The sequence below is a fragment of the Aquarana catesbeiana genome, linkage group LG07, assembly GCF_042186555.1.
Source record: "Aquarana catesbeiana isolate 2022-GZ linkage group LG07, ASM4218655v1, whole genome shotgun sequence".
NCBI lineage: Eukaryota > Metazoa > Chordata > Amphibia > Anura > Ranidae > Aquarana > Aquarana catesbeiana.
The window spans coordinates 24,780,709-24,805,057 of record NC_133330.1 but is presented as its reverse complement, the minus strand read 5'-3'; the positions used below and the strand labels follow the sequence as shown (position 1 = coordinate 24,805,057).

Sequence of the window (24,349 nt, the reverse complement as noted above, 5' to 3'; positions counted from 1 at the left end):
TGGGCTGTATTTACTGGCAGAAAAAAAACGTTTTACTATGCAAAGTTAAAACAACAACAAGGGCAGAAGATTTAATCAATGGAAAGATGAAAAAATTACTGAAGTTACGCTTTAACTTGCAGTCCAGAGGCCAGACAGGGGGCGGGGCAGTGACACACCATCCAAAGAACTATAGACAGCAGAATATATTATCACGCCCCTTATGCTATAGAGCTACATGGCACAATAGGGATCAGCAGATCATCTGACAACGGTGTCCATACAGTATAGGTGGTTACATTAGATTTGCCTGGAGTGTCCCTTTAAATGCCCAGCTAGCAGAGGCTAAAATATCAAGCAGCAATCAGGTCCTACATTTCCTCCTGGTATGGAAGTGCCCCGCACCGGTATGACATTGGCGCTCCGTATTTTGAGAGCGGAATCCTTGCGGTCCCTCTGTCATTTATATCTGGAAGTGGATTTTCAGACAGAAGCATGTTGGTTAAGTCTTGCTGGTGCTGCAAAGTTTGTCTGATGTAGGTGAGATGATGGCGCTTGGTGGCCACTTTCTGCATCGTTGGGCGCTGAGCAAAATTCTTCAGAATATTTATCTAGGGGAAAAAAAAAATCTATAAATATATATATACAATCAATAATCAGTAATCAATAGGACAAGGCGAGTCACACTTCATCTAAGGCTACATGTGCAACACAATCAGGCCGTCCCATTCAGCCATATATATAGTTAAAGAAAATATTCAGGATTGCTGCAATCTAAACATTTAGTAAGCAAAAAATAGAAGAATACAACAATGTGCTTCATAAAGCTAAATCAACAGATTTGGGCAAACAAAAAAACAAAAACAAAAAAGCAGCACACCCTTCCTCAAGTAGACACTTTTATAATTACAGTGCTGTAAAAAAAGTAATTGCCCCCTAAACCTAAAAAACTGGTTGTGCCACCCTTGGCGGCAACACCTGCAATCAATGCGTTTTGCGATAACTGGCTATGCGTCTTTCATGGAGGAAATTGTGGCCGACTCTTCTTTGCAGAATCTCTGAAACTCTGATACCCCTAACCAAAATCGAGTGGAACCAATTGCCTTCAGAAGTCACCTAATTAGTAAATAGAGTCCAGCTGTGTGTAATTTAATCTCAGTATAAATGCAGCTGTTCTTTGGAGCCCTCAGAGGTTTGTTAGAGAACCTCAGTGAACAAACCGCATCATGAAGGCCAAGAAACACACCAGACATGTCAGGGATAAAGTTGTGGAGAAGTATAAAGCAGGGTTAGGTTATATAAAAATATCCCAAGCTTTGAACATCTCACAGAGCTCTGTTCAATCCATCATCCGAAAATGGAAAGAGTATGGTACAACTGCAAACCTACCAAGACATGGCCATCCACCTAAACTGACCGGCCGGGCAAGGAGAGCATTCATCAGAGAAGAGCCAAGAGGTCCATGGTAACTCTGGGAGAGCTACAGAGATCCACAGCTCAGGTGGGAGAATCTGTCCACAGGACAACTATTAGTCGTGTTCTCCACAAATCTGACCTTTATGGAAGAGTGACAAGAAGAAAGACATTGGTGAAAGAAAGTCATAAGAAGTCCTGTTTGCAGTTTGTGAGAAGCCATGTGGGGGACACAGCAAACATGTGGAAGAAGGTGATCTGGTCAGATGAGACCAAAGTTGAACTTTTTGGCCTAAAAGCAAAACACTATGTGCGGCGGAAAACTAACACTGCACATCACTCTGAACACACCATCCCCACTGTGAAACATGGTGGTGGCTTCATCATGTTGTGGGGATGCTTTTCTTCAGCAGGGACAGGGAAGCTGGTCAGAGTTGATGGGAAGATGGATGGAGCCAAATACAGGGAAATCTTAGAAGAAAACCTGTTAGAGTCTGCAAAAGACTTGAGACTGGGGTGGAGGTTCACCTTCCAGCAGGACAACGACCCTAAATATACAGCCAGAGCTACAATGGAATGGTTTAGATCAAAGCATATTCATGTGTTAGAATGGCCCAGTCAAAGTCCAGACCTAAATCCAATTGAGAATCTGTGGCAAGACTTGAAAATTGCTGTTCACAGACGCTCTCCATCCAATCTGACAGAGCTTGAGATATTTTGCAAAGACGAATGGGCAAAAATGTCCCTCTCTAGATATGCAAAGCTGGTAGAGACATCCCCAAAAAGACTTGCAGCTGTAATTGCAGAGAAAGGAGGTTCTACAAAGTATTGACTCCGGGGGGCGCCATACAAATGTAACCCACACTTTTCATAGATCTATTTGGAAAAAATATTGAAAACCATTTATCATTTTCCTTCCACTTCACAATTATGTATCACTTTGTGTTGGTCTATCACATAAAATCCCAATAAAATACATTTACGTTTTTTGGTTGTAACATGACAAAATGTGGAAAATTTCAAGGGGTATGAATACTTTTTCAAGGCACTGTATATAGCAGAAACACAAAAAGCAATAAAAACTTAGCAGAGTTTCTAAAACAAATTTCCTATGATACAGACAATGATGTGTTGGCCTCCCTCACACAAAGTACACTGAACATGGCGGTGGTGCGTGGGTGATTACTCAACTTCCCCTGATTACACCCCCCATTTTAGGTCAATAGTCACCATTTCTGGTCGTATGGGTTCACCATACTCTTCTCTAAGCTTCTGCTTGGACTTTGATTGCAGAATTCTCCACAGTTCCTCAGCTCCCAGGGGGTCTGTAGAACAAGAACAAAAGAAGAATTGTAGGAGTAGACAACCATCCCACATCTTGGTGGTCAGTCCCAGTGCTGTGTTTTGGGCTGTGTCCCGGGATCAGTGTCACCATGTTCAATAACTCAATAAGGCTTTCATCATGGTGAGTGGGGGGGGGCAGCAGGTGGGTGGATCCCTGCATAATTAGAGGTAAAGTAGGGGTGGGCCAGTACAGTAAGTGGGCGGGGTCTGGGTTGGACCACCCAGTCACCGGGAGGGCCTGAGGCAGATCATGGACAAGGTTAACTATGTTCCGGAGACCAGAACTGAAAAGTTAGTATGTTTCGGGGGCCTTCAGTAAGTAAGCCAATAATGTGCATTTTAGCATGTGCCTGAATAATGTATGTGACTTATAGTGGACCTAGCATCAGAATTTTCCTTTTCTCGTCAAACTCTAATAAACCTAAAACCAAAAATGTCATATATTGCAGCTTAATTATTGGATGTGGTGCCTGCATTTGTTTTCTTTTTTTAAGGATTTTTTTCCCCTAGTGATCTTGCCAGTAACTTACCTCCTGTATTAGAGCGCCCCCCCCCCCCCCACTCTGGATGAAGGAGCACATGAGGCACAGCAGACAGTAGTATTGTCAGTCAGGAGGAGGGACTAGCAGATTTAAATACACTAACAAACTGAAGCCATCCATGTAAACGATACATTTGCAGGAGAGCTTGTTCATTTGAAAAACAACAAGCTTCCTGGCAGGATCGCCACATGGAAATTGAAGAAAGAAAGCCTAAATAAGAAAACAAATGCAGCCATCACATCTAAGAATTGATCAGCTGCAATATAATAAATATTTGTTTATAATAATATTTTTATATAATAAAAAATTAATTGTGTATATAGCCCTACAGAACAGACAGTGCACACACAATGTGCTTTGCTGCTTAACTGCGGACAGGAAACAGGAACTTTATTATAGAGAAAAGACATAGAGTATAATCATAGATGCAGCTACAAACTTATAAACACTGCCATCTACTGGCTGAAGAATATATACGAAGTTGTACAAAAATACATGAACAATGTATTTCAGCAAAAATCTGATGTCTGGCACAGATCAGCTCCTGCTGCAGCCTCTCGCCTTGTAAACTGCTACAAAGTTACAATGTTGCAGTCTGATCACTGGAGGAGAGGATTACAAAAACACACCGGAGGGTGCAAACACCTTGTGCATTACCATAGACCTGCTTATTGCATTCACCAAGACTAATGGATACTCACAAGTGAATAAAAAACAGTAAGCAAATAACTGATGTGCTTCAGCTGAACGAGATGTGACCCGCCCCAGGACCAAAACGATTGAAAGACTGACGTGTTTCAGGGGACAACCCCCCTTCCTCAATGTCCCCAAAATGCGTCAGTTATCCGATCGTTTTGGTCCTGGGAGGGGTCACATTGCGTTCAGCTGAAGCACATCAGTTACAGTATCTCACAAAAGTCAGTACACCCCTCACATTTTTGTAAATATTTTCTTCTATCTTTTCATATGACAACACTGAAGAAATGACACTTTGCTACAATGTAAAGTAGTGAGTGTACAGCTTGTATAACAGTGTAAATTTGCTGTCCCCTCAAAATAACTCAACACACAGCCATTAATGTCTAAACCGCTGGCAACAAAAGTGAGTACACCCCTAAGTGAAAATGTCCAAATTGGGCCCAATTAGCCATTTTCCCTCCCCGGTGTCATGTGGCTCGTTAGTGTTACAATGTCTCAGGTATGAATGGGGAGCAGATGTGTTCAATTTGGTGTTATCGCTCTCACTCTCTCATACTGGTCAATGGAAGTTCAACATGGCACCTCATGGCAAAGAACTCTCTGAGGATCGTAAAAAAAGAATTGTTGCTCTACATAAAGATGGCCTAGGCTATAAGAAGATTGCCAAGACCCTGAAACTGAGCTGCAGCACGGTGGCCAAGACCATACAGCGGTTTAACAGGACAGGTTCCACTCAGAACAGGCCTCGCCATGGTCGACCAAAGAAGTTGAGTCCACGTGCTCAGAGTCATATCCAGAGGTTGCCTTTGGGAAATAGACGTATGAGTGCTGCCAGCATTGCTGCAGAGGTTGAAGGGGTGGGGGGGGGGTCAGCCTGTCAGTGCTCAGACCATACGCCGCACACTGCATCAAATTGGTCTGCATGGCTGTCGTCCCAGAAGTAAGCCTCTTCTAAAGATGATGCACAAGAAAGCCCACAAACAGTTTGCTGAAGACAAGCAGACTAAGGACATGGATTACTGGAACCATGTCCTGTGGTCTGATGAGACCAAGTGTGTCTTGCCTACAGTCAAGCATGGTGGTGGGAGTGTCATGGTCTGGGGCTACATGAGTGCTGCCGACTAGGGATGAGCTTCGTGTTCGAGTCGAACCCATGTTCGACTCGAACATCGGCTGTTCGATCGTTCGCCGAATTGCGAACGTTATGGGCCGTTCGCGCTAAATTCGTGTGGCGCGTCACGGCCCATAATTCACTGCGGCATCGCAGTGCATTGCTGGCTGATGATTGGCCAAGCATGCACTATGACCCGCATGCTTGGCCAATCACAGCGCTGTCAGTAGAGAGAGCTGTAATTGGCCAAAGCCAGGGTGGCTTTGGCCAATTACGGCTCAGGGCATTTAGTACACACCCCACACTATATAAGGCCGCCTGCACGGCGGCCCTGTGTAGTGTGTGTTCCGGTGTGCTGAGAGATAGAGAGAGAGAGAGACAGTGTCATTTGATTTGAGTTAGATAGATTAGGCAGAACAGTCAGTCAGTTAGCTGCACTTACAGTGTATTGTGTATATATATGCATCCCAGGTGTTGCATATATATATATACACTGTATTCAGTTTAGCTAGATCCGTTCCTGTTATCTTCTATCTAGACTATTTACATTTAATGCAGTGCGTCCTGCTCACAGTGTTCAGCTAGATCCGTTCCTGTTATCTTCTAGACTATTTACATTTAGTGCAGTGCGTCCTGCTCACAGTGTTCAGCTAGATCCGTTCCTGCTATTTACATTTAGTGCAGTGCGTCCTGCTCACAGTGTTCAGCTAGATCCGTTCCTGTTAAATTCCTACTGACCGGCAGGCTTGTCTGGTTACAGTATATAAAGCTACCTGAAGAAAATTACAGGTGTTCTATTTGATCCTATTAGTACCACGGTCAGGCAGCTAGACTATTTACATTTAGTACAGTGTGTCCTGCTCACAGTGTTCAGCTAGATCCGTTCCTGTTATCTTCCTACTGACAGGCAGGCTTGTCTGGTTACAGTATATAAAGCTACCTGAAGAAAATTACAGGTGTTCTATTTGATCCTATTAGTACCACGGTCAGGCAGCTAGACTATTTACATTTAGTACAGTGCGTCCTGCTCACAGTGTACAGCTAGATCCGTTCCTGTTATCTTCCTACTGACAGGCAGGCTTGTCTGGTTACAGTATATAAAGCTACCTGAAGAAAATTACAGGTGTTCTATTTGATCCTATTAGTACCACGGTCAGGCAGCTAGACTATTTACATTTAGTACAGTGCGTCCTGCTCACAGTGTTCAGCTAGATCCGTTCCTGTTATCTTCCTACTGACAGGCAGGCTTGTCTGGTTACAGTATATAAAGCTACTTGAAGAAAATTACAGGTGTTCTATCCCAGCTTAGTGCAGCTACAGGCCATTAGTATGTCTGGAAGGCCAAGAAGGAGAGGCAGACAGTCACAAGCCAATAAGAGAGGGCAAGCAGGCTCTGTGTCTAGTGCTGGTCGTGGAGACGGTGCATCCTCATCAGCACGTGGCCATGGGACACGCTTGGCCTTTTTTTCGGCAGCTGGCCATGTTGAGCCGCAACATGCGGAAGACTTGGTCGAGTGGATGACCAAGCCGTCCTCATCCTCCTCATCCTCTCTCACCCATGCCCAGGGTGCTTTGTCTGGCAAAGCAGCGGCCTCTTCCCTCAGCTCAATGTCATCAGTGACTCCTTCCCTAGCTCCACCATGTCCTCATGAGGATTCCCTCGAACTGTTTGACCACAGTGTTGGGTACATGCTCCAGGAGGATGCCCAGCGTTTGGAAGGCTCTGATGACGATACTGAGCTCGATGAAGGCAGTAACATGAGCGCGGACAGAGGGGGTGCCCAAGAAGGACAGCAATCTGGCAGTCATGCTCCCCCTGCTGCAGCATACTGCCAGGTTTGCTCCAGTGATGAGGAGGGAGGGGATGATGAGGTCACTGACTCAACGTGGGTGCCTGATAGGAGAGAGGAGGAGGAGGAGGAGGAGGAGGAGGAGGAGGCGGCAGCACATCACCAACGAGGCAGGATGCCCTCCAGGGGCCAGCCTAAGGGCAGCACATTGACTGCATCACACCCCAAAGCTCCACATGTGCAGGGCGCTGCAGTCTCTGCGCGTTATTCAAAAAGTTCTTTGGTGTGGGCCTTTTTTGAGACGAGTGCATCAGATCGCACCGCTGCTATTTGCAACATATGTCTCAAGCGTATCTCGCGTGGCCAAAATATCTCCCGCTTGGGTACCACATGCTTGACCAGACATATGTTGACCTGCCATGCAGTTCGTTGGCAAGCGTATCTAAAAGACCCACACCAAAGAACAAAGAGGATCTCTCCTTGCTCCTCATCAGCTGAGATTTCCAACCCCACTAGACCTTCAGTCCTCTCTGAGACCTGCAGTGAGAGGAATGAAGGTGTAGAATTAGGTGTGTCACAGCCAAGTACTTGTGGGCAATCTGCTTTTGGTACACCGACGTCAGATTGTACCAGGCAAATTTCCCTGCCCCAGCTGCTGCACCGCCGAAAGAAGTTTGCTCCCAGCCATCCACATGCCCAGCGGTTGAATGCTAGCTTGGCAAAATTGCTAGCACTTCAACTGCTGCCTTTTCAGTTGGTAGACTCTGCCCCCTTCCGTGAGTTTGTGGAATGTGCGGTTCCTCAGTGGCAGGTACCCAAACGCCACTTTTTCTCACGGAAGGCGATTCCGGCTCTCTACCGGCATGTGGAAGGCAATGTCCATGCCTCGCTGGACAGGGCGGTCAGCGGTAAGGTGCATATTACCGCTGACTCATGGTCCAGCAGGCATGGACAGGGACGTTACCTAAGTTTCACGGCGCATTGGGTGACTCTGCTGGCAGCTGGGAAGGATGCAGGACAAGGTGCAGTAGTGTTGGAGGTTGTTCCGCCACCACGCCTCCAAAATGCTGATTGTGACACACCTCTCTCCTCCACCCCCTCCTCTTCTTCTTCCTCCATGGCCTCTTCCTCGGAACCAGCGGTGCTCCGTAGGCGTTCAAGGGGCTACGCAAGTACGCAGGCCAAAAGATGCCATGCGGTGCTTGAGCTGGTGTGCTTGGGGGACAGGAGCCACACTGGGGCAGAGGTTCTGTCAGCTCTGCAGGGGCAGGTTCAGAGGTGGTTGACGCCACGCCAACTTAAGGCAGGAATGGTGGTTTGCGACAATGGCACCAACCTCCTCTCTGCCCTCCGACAGGGACAAATGACCCATGTGCCCTGTTTGGCTCACGTCCTTAACTTGGTGGTGCAGCGGTTCTTGGGCAGGTACCCGGGCTTACAGGATGTCCTGAGGCAGGCCAGGAAAGTCTGTGTGCATTTCCGCCGGTCATATAATGCCAGTGCTCGGCTGACGGACCTCCAAAAGGAGTTTAACCTGCCCAAGAACCGCCTAATCTGTGACATGCCCACCAGGTGGAACTCAACGTTGGCCATGCTGCAGCGGCTGCACACGCAGCAGAGGGCCATCAATGAGTACCTGTGCGACTATGGCACCAGGACAGGGTCAGGGGAGCTTGGTTTTTTTTCCCCACGCCAGTGGGCCATGATCAGGGATGCATGCACTGTCCTGTCACCATTCGAGGAGGCCACGAGGATGGTGAGCAGTGACAGTGCATGCATCAGTGACACTGTCCCCCTTGTCCACCTGTTGGAGCACACGCTGCGTGGAATAATGGACAGGGCACTTGAGGCAGAACAGAGGCAGGAAGAGGAGGACTTCCTTAGCTCTCAAGGCCCCCTTTATCCAGACAGTGTTCCTGCGTGCCCGCCGATCACACAGGAAGAGGACGAGGAGGAAGAGGAGGAGGAGGAAGATTGTGTCAGTATGGAGGTGGAGCCTGGCACTCAGCATCAGCAGCAGTCTTTAAGGGATCAGTCCCAAGAAACACATGGACTTGTACGTGGCTGGGAGGAGGTGGCTGCGGACCATGTCGTTCTTAGTGACCCAGAGGACTCCGGACCGAATGCCTCAGCAAACCTACGCTGCATGGCCTCCCTGATCCTGCAAAGCCTGCGTAAGGATCCTCGTATTCGTGGTATCAAGGAGAAGGACCAATACTGGCTGGCAACCCTCCTTGATCCACGTTACAAGGGTAAGGTTGCGGACCTTATCTTGCCATCGCAGAGGGAGCAGAGGATGAAACATCTTCGGGAGGCCTTGCAGAAAGGTCTGTGCAACGCGTTCCCAGAGACTGGGAGGTTACAAACTCCTGTTTCTGGACAACGTGTTGCTGAGGCTTCGGTCAGTCAAAGAAGGAGCGGTGGAGAAGGTGGCCGTCTGACCGATGCGTTCAGACAATTTTTTGGTCCGCAGCCCCAAGGTATGATCGGTTCCAGCAACCATCGCCAGCGTCTGTTTTACATGGTGCAGGAATACCTAGGGGCAAGATCAGACTTGGACACCTTTCCCACCGAAAATCCTCTGGGTTACTGGGTCTTGAGGATGGATCACTGGCCAGAGCTTGCACAGTATGCAATTGAGCTACTGGCCTGTCCTGCATCCAGCGTTCTTTCGGAACGCACATTCAGTGCTGCTGGAGGCGTGGTAACCGATCACAGGGTGCGTCTGTCCACCGACTCGGTCGATCGGCTGACCTTCATAAAAATGAATGAGTCTTGGATCACCACCAGCTACCAAGCACCTGATGCTGATGTAACCGAATAATTTTTTTTGAAATCTCAGATCCCTTCAAAGACTGCCTATGCTGATGCTGAGTGACTATCCCTGAGTAATTATCCTCTTCCTCCTCAATCATCACGCTGATAGCTTGTAAGAACATTTTTGGTTCTGGGCGCCACCACCAGTGCCTAAGGCCCAATTTTTCAGCCCCTGTCTAACAGGGGCGTGTAATTACAATTTTTGATGCAATACTTTGCAGCAGGGCTCGTTCCTGCGTTCCAACTAGAGTGTCTGTGAGGGGTTGCAGTGTTGTGGCACCAGCACCAGTGCCTAAGGCCCAATTTTTCTGCCCCTGTCTAACAGGGGCGTGTAATTACAATTTTTGAAGCAATAATTTGCAGCAGGGCTCGTTCCTGCGTTCCAACTAGAGTGTCTGTGAGGGGTTGCAGTGTTGTGGCACCAGCACCAGTGCCTAAGGCCTAATTTTTCAGCTGCTGTTCAACAGGGGCATGTAATTACAATTCTTGATCTAATATTTCACAGCAGGGCCCTGTGAGGGCTTACAGTGTTGTGGCCACAGCAACACCTAAGGCCCAAATTTCTGCTGAGTATATAGGGCAGGACCCTACTTTCAAACATCTAACTTACAAACGACTCCTACTTGCAAACGGAAGGAGACAACAGGAAGTGAGATGAAATCTACCCCTAGGAAGGGAAATTCTCTCCTGTAAGAGTTAATATGGGAAAACAAGTTCTCCTTTCCACTGATGCTTTCCAATCCTTGTTCCACAAAAAAACCCAAATTTTCAAAAAACATTTTTCATTGGGACAAAAAAGTGAGGTGAAATCTTCTGAAGAGGAGGAAAGACAGCAAAACAAATGTCACAGGGGTGATAACCCTTCCCTATGTTTTCCAAAAAGCTTAGAAAAGATTTTTTGGCTGGAGCTAAACACGTTAAAAATGTTCAAAATTACAAACAGATTCTACTTAACAACAAACCTACAGTCCCTGTCTTGTTTGCACCGCCTGTATACTGCTGTTCAGAGTATATAGGGCCTGGTGGCCCCACACCTTTCCTTATTTTAATTTGGGTGCGGGGTTCCCCTTAATATCCATACAAGACCCAAAGGGACTGGTAATGGACTGGGGGGTACCCATGCCGTTTGTCTCACTGATTTTCATCCATATTGCCATGACCCGACATGACATTAAACCCGCAAGCAGTTTTAAATGAGATTTTTTCCTTTAAAAATGACATTTGGTGCAGGGACTGTTCTAAACATGGGAAACACGCGTCACTTTACAGGCATACTATAGACACCCCCCAGGTACGATATTTAAAGGAATATTTCACTTTTTTTTTTTTACTTTAAGCATCATTAAAATCACTGCTCCCGAAAAAACGGCCGTTTTTAAAAGTTTTTTTTGCATTGATACATGTCCCCTGGGGTAGGACCCGGGTCCCCAAACCCTTTTTAGGACAATACCATGCAAATTAGCCTTTAAAATGAGCACTTTTGATTTCGAACGTTCGAGTCCCATAGACGTCAATGGGGTTCTAACGTTCGTGCGAACTTTCGGTCCGTTCGCGGGTTCTGGTGCGAACCGAACCGGGGGGTGTTCGGCTCATCCCTACTGCCGACACTGTGGAGCTACAGTTCATTGAGGGAACCATGAATGCCAACATGTACTGTGACATACTGAAGCAGATCCCCTTCCTTCAGAGACTGGGCCGCAGGGCAGTATTCCAACATGATAACGACCCCAAACACACCTCCAAGACGACCACTGCCTTGCTAAAGAAGCTGAGGGTAAAGGTGATGGACTGGCCAAGCATGTCTCCAGACCTAAACCCTATTGACCATCTGTGGGGCATCCTCAAACAGAAGGTGGAGGAGCCCAAGGTCTCTAACATCCACCAGCTCCGTGATGTCGTCATGGAGGAGTGGAAGAGGACTCCAGTGACATCCTGTGAAGCTCTGGTGACCTTCATGCCCAAGAGGGTTAAGGCAGTGCTGGAAAATAATGGTGGCCACACAAAATATTGACACTTTGGGCCCAATTTGGACATTTTCACTTAGGGGTGTACTCACTTTTGTTGCCAGCGGTTTAGACATTAATGGCTTTGTGTTGAGTTATTTTGAGGGGACAGCAAATTTACACTGTTATACAAGCTGTACACTCACTACTTTACATTGTAGCAAAGTGTCATTTCTTCAGTGTTGTCACATGAAAAGATAGAAGAAAATATTTACAAAAATGTGAGGGGTGTACTCACTTTTTTCAGATACTGTATTTGCTTACTTTTTTTATCTGCTCGTGAGTATCCATGTGCCTTGGTGGATGTAATAAACGTGTCTATGGTAAAGCACAAGGTTTTTGCGCCCTCCCGTGTGCTTTTGCCGTTTATTGAATATGTCCCAGCCTGAGGAGTCCTGCACCCCATTGCGCGGTAAAAGATTGTGAAAGAGAAAGACCCTGGATCTAGTGCTGGAGTGTTTTTTGGAGACTGGGGAAGAGGAGACTGAGGAAATGTCCCCTCCTGCCTGCAGCAGATCGATGACATCATCTTGGCCTAGGCAATGTCACTAGGTTGCTGTTTATGGATGGATTTTTAAAGAAAAAAGGAGTTTTTTTGAAAAATGATACTATTCCTGTATGACATGCTGATAGGACCCCTTTTTAAACATTGGAGTAATAGAATGTGTTATAAACGATAATAACGGCTCATTGGCATAGAATGTCACAAGGCTGGATAACATGATGAGATTTTACCGCCAGCCGTATTCCCATGGCTACACTCCGACAAAACACCGCTGGGAGTTCATAATTATCCGACACAAACATTGATTTTCCTTTAAACCTAACGCCTTGTAATTGCCGACTCGGGCCTGGGGGGGATGGGGGGGGCCATGTACTCCAGGTGGAATAAATACCATCAATAGGAGGACGGTTTACAATTACCTTCCATTTCATCTAAGATTTCCTGTAAGGAGGGGCTGACTTGGAAATCCATCGGCGGGGGATTTAGAAAATATTCTGCAGTTTCATAACCCAGGATGCTTTAAAGGCAAAAAAAAAAAAGAAATGTATTCCTGAATTGTGGCAAATGAAGGTGACAACACGCAATTTATAGGTAAATATTATTGTCTCTTTTATATTACTCTACAAACAAGTGGGCACTCCCCAACTATAACTGGTCACTGCAGCAAGGAAACTTCCCAGCTCAACTTACCGACCAGTCTGCAACCAACCGAATTGTCCTGTATGACAGGATGCGTTAAAAATAGGAGTTTAGTTTGCACTAGACATGTGTACTGACAAAAAATGTGTTCGTTTTCATTTCATTCATTTTTTTGCTTTTTTTGGAAAATCGAAAATTCGATCATTCAAAAATTCGGAAATTCGAAAATTCGGAATTCGGAAATCCAAAAATTCGGATTTCCAAATTCCGAATTTTCGAATTTCCAAATTCCAAATTTTCAAATTTATGAATTTTGAAGTTTCAGATTTTCAAATTTTCGCATTTTCGGATTTACACATTTTCGAATTTCTAAATTTTAAAATTTCCGAATTTCTAAATTTCCAAATTTCCGAATTTCTAAATTTCCAAATTTCGCATTTTGAATTTCCAAATTTCAAATTTTCAAATTCCGAATTTTCGACTTCCGAATTTTCAAATTCCAAATTTCCGAAAATCCAAAAATTCGAAAATCAGAAAAGAAGAAAGAAAATCATTAAAATTTGAAAAAAAATAACTAACTAATAATAACTAACTATTAAATTATAGCTATTGGAAATTTCCTTTCACATTTGGCTGTTTGTGAACGTAACGAATACAAATTTATCTGAAGTTACGAATTATCCAAAATAACAATTGACGCATCTAAACAAATGGAATGGAACAAATTAATAATAAATTATAGTAATAAAATCAGAAAAAGAAAATTAGTAAAATTCGAAATAATAACTAACTAATAATAACTAACTATTAAATTAATTCATTTCTGAATTCTCGAATTTTAGAATTTTCAGAATTCGAAAATTCAAAAATTCGAAAATCCGAAAATCTAAAAAAAAAGAAAGAAAATCATTAAAATTTGAAAAAAAATAACTAACTAATAATAATAACTATTAAATTATAGGTATTGCAATTTCCTTTCAAATTTGGCTGTTTGTGAACGTAACGAATACAAATTTATCTGAAGTTACGAATTATCCAAAATAACAATTGACGCACCTAAACAATTGGAATGGAGCAAATTAATAGTAAATAATAATAATAAAAAGGTTTTATTATTAATTATTTATTATTATTAGACCGTTACGTTCCATTCATTTAGATACGGCATTCGTTATTTCAGATAATTCTTCGGATAAATTCGTACTCTTTACGTTCACTAACAGCCAGATTTGAAAGGAGATTCCAATATCTATAATTTAATAGTTATTAATAGTTAGTTATTATTTCAGCTTTTTGGGTTTTTGAATTTTCGGATTTTCATTCTTTTGAATTTTCAGATTTTCATTCTTATTTTCGGATTTTCAAATATCCAAATTTTTTAATTTTCAAATTTCCGAATTTTCAAATTTTCTTAATTTTGAATTTTCGAATTTCCGAATTTCCGATATGTCGAATTTCCGAACTTCTGAATTTCCAAAATTTCCGAATTTGAATTTTTTTCGAATTTTCCAATTCGAAAATCAATTGAATAAATTTGAATTGAATAGAAAAGAATAGAAAATAAAATAATATAACAGAATAGAATAAAATAGAATAAACAATAGAAAATAATAAAATAGAATAGAATAACTGTTTTCCGAAATTCGAACTTCCAATAGAATAAATTTGAATTAGAATAGAATTGAAAAGAGTAGAAAGGAAATGAATAGAAAATAAAAGAATAGAGTAGAATAATTGTTTTCTGAAATTCAAATAGAATAAATTTGAATTAGAATAGAATAGAAAGGAAAAGAATAGAATAGAATAGAATGGAAAAGAATAGAATAGAATAGAATAGAAAGGAAAAGAATAGAATAGAAAATAAAAGAATAGAATAGTTAGTGATGGTTAAGTTATTATTAGTTAGTTATCGGGTTATCGGGAATTTTCGGGTTTTTGGACTTTTGAATTTATGAATCTACGAATTTTCGAATTTACGAATTTTTCGAATTTACGAATTCGTTAAACGGGTTTTTGTTGAAACGAATTCAGAATGAAATGAATTGCACATGTCTATTACTTATTTATTATAGAATAAATACAATTATCAGAATATTTTTAGACTGTAGAGCATTTTTCTGAATGGACAAGGGGAGAGGAGAGAAGTACAGGTGGTTGTAGGCAAACACTGGCATTGAAATATACTCAGTATACGGTGATATACAGTCACTGACCTGCACAGCTGCTGGGCGTAATCTGTAGCTGGGCTGGAAACGGCTTCCTCCTCCTCCTCCTCTTCCTCCTCCTCCTCCTCCTCTTCCAGGCTCTCACATACACTGCTGCAGAGCAGGCTGGAGTCTCCTCTATGGAAGGATTTCTGGCGCCGGTTGACTTCTGTGTACTGACAGCCGGCCATAGGAGCCTCCCACTGCAGGAGAGAAACCAAAGCGCACCGGTCATAAGAGGAATACTATAGGTGTCATCTTCCTTCTGAAAATGCAAGTCGCCTGGCTGTGCCTGGCTTCAGTTGCCAGCCACTGACCCAAGACAAGTATGCTGCAAACTAAGGTCAGAAGAATTTCCGGAATGCTAATTACTATACTGATCTTAGGACTGCATTGAAGCTGTTGAATCAGCATGGCAGCCAAGCTAATAACATTTTCGAGAAAAAGACTCAGCCAGTTGGGGGGGGGGTATTTTCCCTGAACCACTCTATTTTTATTTTATTTTTTCAATGAATGAATAACATTTGATCTGTAGAGGAAATTGAAGGACATGCAATTTTGAGTCCCATACCCACAGTTTGCACAGGACGAATGGTTATGCAAATATTTCTATCAATACATCCCAAAGTGTATATGTAACCAAACATTTCGTTTTTGGATAAAGTAGGAAAAGGTTAAAAACACCCGTCAAGTTTTTCTCATTTTGAAAAATGAAAGAAGATACAAAGGAATAAGGCACAATAATAGTTTGAGCGGGTGCAGTTAGCTAGTCTGCCACTAGGTGGCTCTGTCCCAGAAAAGTGAGAGAATAGTGTCATCAGGTGCTAGGTTCTTTTTAGGTTGAGCCCTCTTATAGGGATGTCATGGGGGAGTCAGTGACTACATATAAGCCAGGTTGGGAAGAGCCCTAGTGCGGTTGAAGCATGGGTGCCAGAGACCCCCCACCAATCGGCAGCGAAGTGGAGACTCTCGAAAGGGCTGGAGGGCAGGAAGAGGAAGACCTGCACCCAGAAGAACCGGCTGTAGATTTCCAGACCCTTAGGGTGGTAGAGGCTAGGGCGCGTTGTAAAAGACCTATTGGACCAGGCAAAGCATTCCCTGGAGTGAGGCTATCAACCCGGAGAACCTGGGAGAGGTGTACCCAGCTAGAGGTGTCTGCAGTGATCCCATCTCAGAAGGACTATCTGCAAGGAACTGTGAGTGTACACATCCGACTGAAGGTAAATTAGGACCTCTGTAAGTGAGTACTAAAGACCTCGGGTAGAGAGAGAGACTGAGCTAGGGAAGATGGCTTACTAAATATGTTGTTGGATGCTTTCACATGTGACTGCTGCGGATCGTCCACTATATGTGATCGACAATGTACTGTCCAGGGACACCCTATATAGTATGTTGATTGTTATGTAACTGTCTTGGCAAAGTGCAGCAATTCTACTTCTGTGTGGATTCCTTTGGGATATAAAGGTTAATGACCGGGAATGTCATGAGGAGGCCTCTGGCACGGAGGAGGCACAAGATGGCGGAGGGTTAAAGCCTCAAGCAGGTGGGTTACTGTTCTGGAAGAGAAGAAGCGGGGCAGGGACTTATGCTCTTGGTGCCCTTTACAGACTAAGTAAATGGTCTGTATGCCAGGTTACCATTTGCTGTCTGTGTACTATTGGGTAAACTTCCATTGTCCCTGGTGTACCCAGTGAATGACTTCCTCCTGCCACTTCTTTTAGGGACAACTCTAACATTTTGGACTTCCCCTCATTTTCTTTCTTAGTGACAATGACCACTACACATAGAGAGGGTAACTCTCCCCAACGGGGACCCAGATAGCAATAAAAACTTGACAGAAAGTCTAACGCGTGATGAACCGGGACCAGGCCAAAACTGGAAGTTAACTGTCATAGTTGGGCCAAAAGCTGGTGTGAGATTGCCCTCCTCACCCACCCCATAGCTGATGTACACATTAGTGGCGTCCGCAGAATTTTTTTCGGGGGGGGCATCATTTTAAGGTTACCCATGCTCTGACTCTTTTCGACAATGTCATTATCACATTATCACGGTCAGAGACTGCAGACGTAGTACAGGAGATGGCAGAGACTGCAGACATGGCACAAGAGACTCTAAGAGACTGCATACATGTGGTGGGTGACAGAGAGAGACGAGGGGTGACAGAAAGAGACAGAGGGGGTGACAGAGAGAGACAGAGGGGGGTGACAATGAGAGAGGCGGGTGAAAAAGACAGAGGGGTGACAGAAAGAGAGAGGGGGTGACAGAGAGGGGTGATGGGGGGTCAGAGAGAGGGACCCCCTAGCCTTGTCTGCAATCCCTCAAGTGACCCTATGTCCCAATGGTGTGTGTGATGCTCAGTACAGTACCTTGCATGCCAGTAGGATGTCCATGATGGCCAGCAGCTGGCAAGACCTGTTTTTATTCTGGGTGAGGACAGGAGGTGCTCTGTTCCTTTCATCGGATCTAGGATGTGACATGGAGCGGTCCCTGGCTGCTTGCATTTCCTACCCGTCCTTGTTCTCTGAACCCCCGGTAAGTCTGTCCTCCAGGCCTAGGAGCAGTGAGGAGGTTTAAGGAGTCCATGGGTTCCAGGCTCTGGGAGGCGCCGGGGACGTTGTGCCCGCTGTTCCTCGCATCTTGCTGCTCTCCTTTCCCATGGCTTCCATCTCCTGGGCCGCTCGTTCGCACTATGTAGGCCGGGTGATGTCATCCTGCCCACCTGTCCACCCCTTGAGGCCTTCACTGTCCCACTCCTTGCACCAGCTGTCACCGGCCCTGCTAAACTGTGTACAGGAGCGAGCAGCCCGGCCGCCGGTGCTAGGATAAAGACCGAGTGGGGAAATCCTGATCCAATCCCTGATTCCAGAGGGGGCACATGCCCCCCCTTGCCCCTACCTGCAGACGCCCATAGTTGTAGGGATCCCTGTAACCTCTTTGAGCTTATATGGGCACATGACAATATCGGGTCAATGTCATCCACCTAATATGACCATGTGGCCATATTGGGTCAACGATAACAAGAGCATACCTATCCCTTAGTATACATTTAGCCATGGGATGGGAAATCTCTCATTGGATGAGGAATCTCACCTGCAGCTCATTGGCCCAGCAATGACCGCTAATTTCCAGGTTCGAAACCAAAACCCAAGCTCATCCCTATTTAATAGTAAGATTTTATTGTGTGGGAGGAAACAAACAAAAAGGTGGACAACTTACAAACTCCATGCAGATAATATTCCCATTGATAACTGAAGGCAGTGCTGTAAGGCCACCTTGACCACCGTTCTGCCATGCTCACCGGGTTGGTGGCCTCTGACCATCATGATCTCAGAGATGATGACCCCCATTATCCATGCTTGCCTATCATTGCAGGATCGGAGTCTCGTCTTACCTGGTATCGTCTCCTCTGTGTGCTGATAGCAGAGAAGAGCCGTGTCCTCCTCACCATGCTTGTTTTATATTGTCAGGGGAGGGTTGTCATAGTGATCCGTGTCCTCAGATGGATCCGACGTCTCCCTCCTGGTAATTATTAATAACATAAAATTGGAAGTTGGTTCTCGGCTCCCCCCCCCCTTGCTGACGCAGCGCCGGGGTCATGGCACCCACGGTGAGGAAGCTTTTGAAGTGATAACAAGGAGGACATTAAAGGTCCCTCAATGATCAGCGGTGTAAATTAGAGGACTGGTCCTCTCGGTGTGACAACCCTGAGAATTGGGCCATCTTTTCACGCCGGCACTTTTTAATAGGGGCACCTGCGGCTCGTCCCAAGGGGGAGACAAGCAGAGATCGTATCAAAACCAGAGAGATGTATCCTAGCAATCTACATACAGGGAGGTGTACTGGGAAGCTGACCTCCTTCTAAGGGGCCTATTTACATCAAGGTGTTAAGGTGTGCATAATGAGCGCCCACTAGTGTGCGTTGTGCGGTTGTGCGCTGGGATACATTGTTGCAATACATTGCAGTTTTTACTTCTTTTGTTTGTTTTTGTTTTTTCACTTTAACAAACCTGGAAGTTAACTGCATTATGATCTATTGTTGCAATACATTGCAATTTTTACTTTTTTTTGTTTTTTTACTTTAACCAACATTACCAAACCTGGAAGTTAGCTGCGCTGTGATACATTGTTACAATACATTGCAGTTTTTACTTCTTCTTTTGTTTCTTGTTTTTTTTTTTTTTTTTTAACTTTAACAAACCTGGAAGTTAACTGCATTATAGAGCTGCACGATTCTGGCCAAAATGAGAATCACATTTTTTTTGCTTAGAATAAAAAGATCACGATTATCGCTGCGTAAAATCTTTCACATTATACAAAAAAAATTGGGCTAACTTTACCTGGTTAGTTTTTTTTTTTTTTTTTTTTATTTCATTGAAGTGTCATTTTTTTCCCCCAAAAAATTGCATTTGAACGATTGCTGTGCAAATACAGTGTGACATAAAATATTGCAACAACCACCATTTTATTCTCTAGGGTCTCTACTAAAAATATATATATATATATATATATATATATATATGGCAGAAAAAAAGGAAAAAATAATTGCGCTTCAAAATATCTAAAATGTGAAAAGGAGCAGCGAAATCTAAATGTGACACAAACACATAACATAAGTAGGAAAAATGGAATGATTCGCGCTATATAAATTGATAAATGTGTGGCTGTTTAGTCACACCAAAAAACACTAAATGCAACCTGTGTAAATAATACGTAACCATACGTGCAATAGTGTATCTTAATCAATACAAACAAATGTGGAAAATAGAGTCCAAACAAAAATAAACGTATTAAAAAGTCATTTGTGAATGGAAAAAAAAATTTATAAAAAATAGTCCATGAGAAGAACCCAAAGAAAGTGAAAATAGCAATCACGGGTTTTTCAACCACATGGAGCCTCAGATATGTGGGACCACCACCGACAGTAAGAGCCTGGCCGCTTACCAGAACCCCATGACTCCCCGTTACAGAGGGTCTAAAGGGCTTTTGAGATCCTAGTAATCCAAACTGTCCAGGAACAGGGATGGAGATGGAAACTGGAAGGAGCATCAGGTGCTGGAGTGAAGATGGATGGGTCCACAGGAAGGGGGCTCAGCCCTCAGCAAGGCATTATTATCATAGGAAAGAAGAAAGGGAGGGCTCCCATAGTGTAAAATCCGGTTGTAATTTATTATAAAAAAATAATATAAACACTCACATGTAAAATGAGATAATCAGTATCATCAGACAATCAGCATCATCAGACGGAAGAACAGACTGTGGCACCGGCCGGATGACCACAGATAGCTCGTCCTGTTAGATGTACAACAGCAATAGGAGGTGGTGCGATGATACCGCTCAGCCCTACGCTGCGTTTCGCAAAAAAATGCGTCTTCCAGGGGCACTAAGCGGCCAGGCTCTTACTGTCGGTGGTGGTCCCACATATCTGAGGCTCCATGTGGTTGAAAAACCCGTGATTGCTATTTTCACTTTCTTTGGGTTCTTCTCATGGACTATTTTTTATAATTTTTTTTTTTCCATTCACAAATGACTTTTTAATACGTTTATTTTTGTTTGGACTCTATTTTCCACATTTGTTTGTATTGAATAAGATACACTATTGCACGTATGGTTACGTATTATTTACACAGGTTGCATTTAGTGTTTTTTGGTGTGACTAAACAGCCACACATTTATCAATTTATATAGCGCGAATCATTCCATTTTTCCTATATATATATATATATATATATATATATATATATATATATATATATATATATATATATATATAATGTTTGTGGGTTCTAAGTAATTTTCTAGCAAAAAAAAAAAAAAATGTTTTGAACTTGAAACCAACAAATGTCAGAAAAAGTTTTAGCATTTAAGTGGTTAAACTTCCCTCATTTACACACCAAAGTCTATTCCTTTGATCTGAGGCCCCTTTCACACTGGGGCGGTAGGGGGCGTCGGCGGTAAAACAGAGCTATTTTTAGCGCTGTTTTACCGCGGTATTCGGCCGCTAGCGGTGCGGTTTTAACCCCCCGCTGGCGGCCGAAAAAGGGTTAAATCCACTCGTATAGCGCGGCTATAGCCGCGGTATTGCCACGGTATAGCCGCGCTGTCCCATTGATTTCAATGGGCAGGAGCGGTTTAGGAGCGGTGAATACACTGCTCCTTCACCGCTCCAAAGATGCGGCTCGCAGGACTTTTTTTACCGTCCTGCCAGCGCACCGCTTCAGTGTGAAAGCCCTCGGGCTTTCACACTGAACAAACAGCGGTAGCTGTTTTGGGGCGGTTTGCAGGCGGTATTTTTAGCGCAATAACGCCTGCAAACCGCCCCAGTGTGAAAGGGGCCTAAAGGACAAATCGTTACAATGTTTATACTTAAGTTCCACTGCTAAAGAATGTTGTGATTCTTGGCAGACTGCCCATTTATTTATTTTTTCTTTCTTTTGAAGGCTGTCGGCTTTAGCAGAGCAGAGAGAATTCTCTGCATAGAAAGAGTCGAGAAATACTTTGTCAAGATCACAATGGGGAAAAAAATCGCAATAACGCAGCTCTAATGCATTATGATCTATTGTTGCAATGCATTGCAGTTTTTACTTATTTTTTTTTTACTTTAACCAACTTGAAAATAAGGCCTAGAAATGTGCGGTTTGTTTCCTTCCGAAGTGAAATTCGGACAAATTTTTTCAGTATTCAAAAATTCGGATGTATGCGAATTACAATAGTAACGAATTTAAACAAATAAGAAAAAAGAATCAAAATTCTAATAGTTTTCCTATCAAATTTAAATAGTTTTCGAATTGAATTTGAATTGTTTTCAAATCAAATTCAAATTTTCAAAGTGAATAAAATAGAACAGAAAATAAAGGAATAGAATAGAAAAAATAGAACAGAATAGAATAGAAAATATAAGAATAGAATATAATAGAGTAAACCAAAATAGTATAGAAAATAAAAGAATAGAAAAAAATAGAATAGAAAAAAAAGGGATAGAATAGAAAATAAAAGAGTAGAGTAAAACAGAATAAAATAGAATAGAAAATAAAAGAACAGAATAAAATAGAATAGAAAATAAAGGAATAGAATAAAAAATAGAATACAATACAATAGAAAGCATTTAACCATCTTCTGAAATTTGAATTTCAAATAGAATACATTTGAATTTGAATTGAATAGAAAATAATAGAAAAGAAAATAATATAACAGAGTAAAAACGGATAGAATAAAATAGAATAAACAATTGAAAATAATAAAATAGAATAGAATAACTGTTTTTAGAAATTCAAATTTTAAAATAGAATACATTTGAATTAGAATAGAATATAAATGAAAAGAATATAATAGAAAATAAAAGAATAGAGTAGAATAACTGTTTTCAGAAATTCAAATAGAATCAATTTGAATTAGAATAGAAAGGAAAAGAATACAATAGAATAGAAAGGAAAAGAATAGAATAGAAATGAAAAGAATATAATATAATAGAGTAAACCAAAATAGAATACAAAATAAAAGAATAGAAAAAATAGAATAGAAATAAAAAGGGATAGAATAGAAAATAAAAGAGTAGAGTCAAACAGAATAAAATAGAATAGAAAATAAAAGAACAGAATAAAATAGAAAATAAAGGAATAGAATAAAAATAGAATAGAATAAAATAGAAAGAATATAACCATCTTCTGAAATTTGAATTTCGAATAGAATACATTTGAATTTGAATTGAATAGAAAAGAATAGAATAGAATAGAAAGGAAAAGAATAGAAAAGAAAAAATATAACAGAATAGAAAAGAATAGAATAAAATAGAATAAACAATAGAAAATAATAAAATAGAATAGAATAACTGTTTTCTGAAATTCGAATTTCGAATAGAATAAATTTGAATTAGCATAGAATATAAAAGAATAGAAAGGAAAAGAATAACATAGAAAATAAAAGAAAAGAATAGAATAACTGTATTCAGAAATTCGAATAGAATAAATTTGAATTAGAATAGAATAACTGTTTTCCGAAATTTGAATTTCGAATAGAATAAATTTGAATTAGAATAGAATATAAAAGAATAGAAAGGGAAATAATAGAATAGAAAAGAAAGGAAAAGAATATAATAGAAAATAAAAGAATAGAATAGAAAAAAAAACAATAGAATAGAATGGAATAGAAAGAATATCACCATCTTCCAAAACTTGAATTCCGAATAGAATAAATTTGATATTGAATGGAGTTCTAAAGGAATTCGAGTTGAATTCCAAAAATTCGAATCGATTTAATTTGAAAAAAACAAACAAACCGAATTCCAAAAACGAATTAAACTAAGTAAACTGAATTTATATAAATAATGAATCGAAATGAAACAACTTTTTTTTTCATTCTCCACATGTCTACCAAGGCCCTGCTCACATCTGAGCCTATCAGAATTGTAGGCAGAATCGCACAATCCTGCCCGTGTTTCCGGAACGCACTAAAAATGCGACAAAATGCGCAAATCACATGTGGGCGGCATTTATTGGTAATGAGTAGATCGCATCCCTTCCTTGTCCAACACTCCCTGGAACCAATCCCCTGGACTTTCCTCTTCCAGCAGCTGAAATCCGGCTTCTCCTCCTCTTCCTCCTGCCGGCATTCAGCCGATGCAAGAGGAAAAAAACGAGGATCGGTTCTAGGAAATGCTGCCCCTGTTGCCACTCCTGTCCATGTTCTCATTTCTTCTGCTGCCCAGGCCCCATGTGCTCCCCCCCATCCCACAGCACTGCCGGCTTCCCCTCCTCCCCATACGGTTCGGTGTGCGGCATTTCTGGAAGAGACTTTTCCACGTTTCTTCCACGTAGGGCAGCCCATTGAAATGAATATACTGCCCCACCTGCAATGTAGAGGAACACCCAAAAAAAGAATAGAAGCGTGTCTGTTCTCGGTCCCGACTGTAGGTGTGGATCAAGCCTGAAGCCGAACATACACAATACAATCTAATCAAACAACTTCCTTTAGGGTGGCCATACACACTGCAATCTGATTGTACAATCCCTGTGCAGCCTTGTTTAAATTTACCAGAGCTATGCAATAGGACAACCCTGGATATTTTCTCTTTTTCCTACCATTCTCTGTAAACCTGAGAGATAGTTGTGTGTGAAAATCCCAGGAGATCAGCAGTTTTTGAAATACTCAGACCAGCCCGTCTGGCACCAACAACCATGCCACGTTCAAAGTCACTTAAATCCCCTTTTCTTCCCCATTCTGATGCTCAGTTTGAACCTCAGCAAGTCGTCTTCACCACGTCTAGATGCCTAAATGCATTGAGTTGAAGCCATGTGATTGGCTGATTAG

General features: G+C 42.5%; 1 protein-coding gene across 1 annotated transcript; it reads right to left on the bottom strand.

Moving 5' to 3' along the window:
• LOC141102795 (uncharacterized) lies at positions 1 to 19,556 on the bottom strand. The gene is made up of 5 exons (XM_073591807.1): positions 18,438 to 19,556; positions 15,056 to 15,249; positions 12,623 to 12,720; positions 2,623 to 2,717; positions 1 to 590 (listed from the first exon to the last, which is right to left on the bottom strand). The coding sequence occupies exons 1-5, from the start codon at positions 18,492 to 18,494 to the stop codon at positions 351 to 353; spliced, it is 684 nt and encodes a 227-aa protein (XP_073447908.1). The 5' UTR covers positions 18,495 to 19,556; the 3' UTR covers positions 1 to 350.
• Positions 19,557 to 24,349: the final 4,793 nt, after the last annotated feature.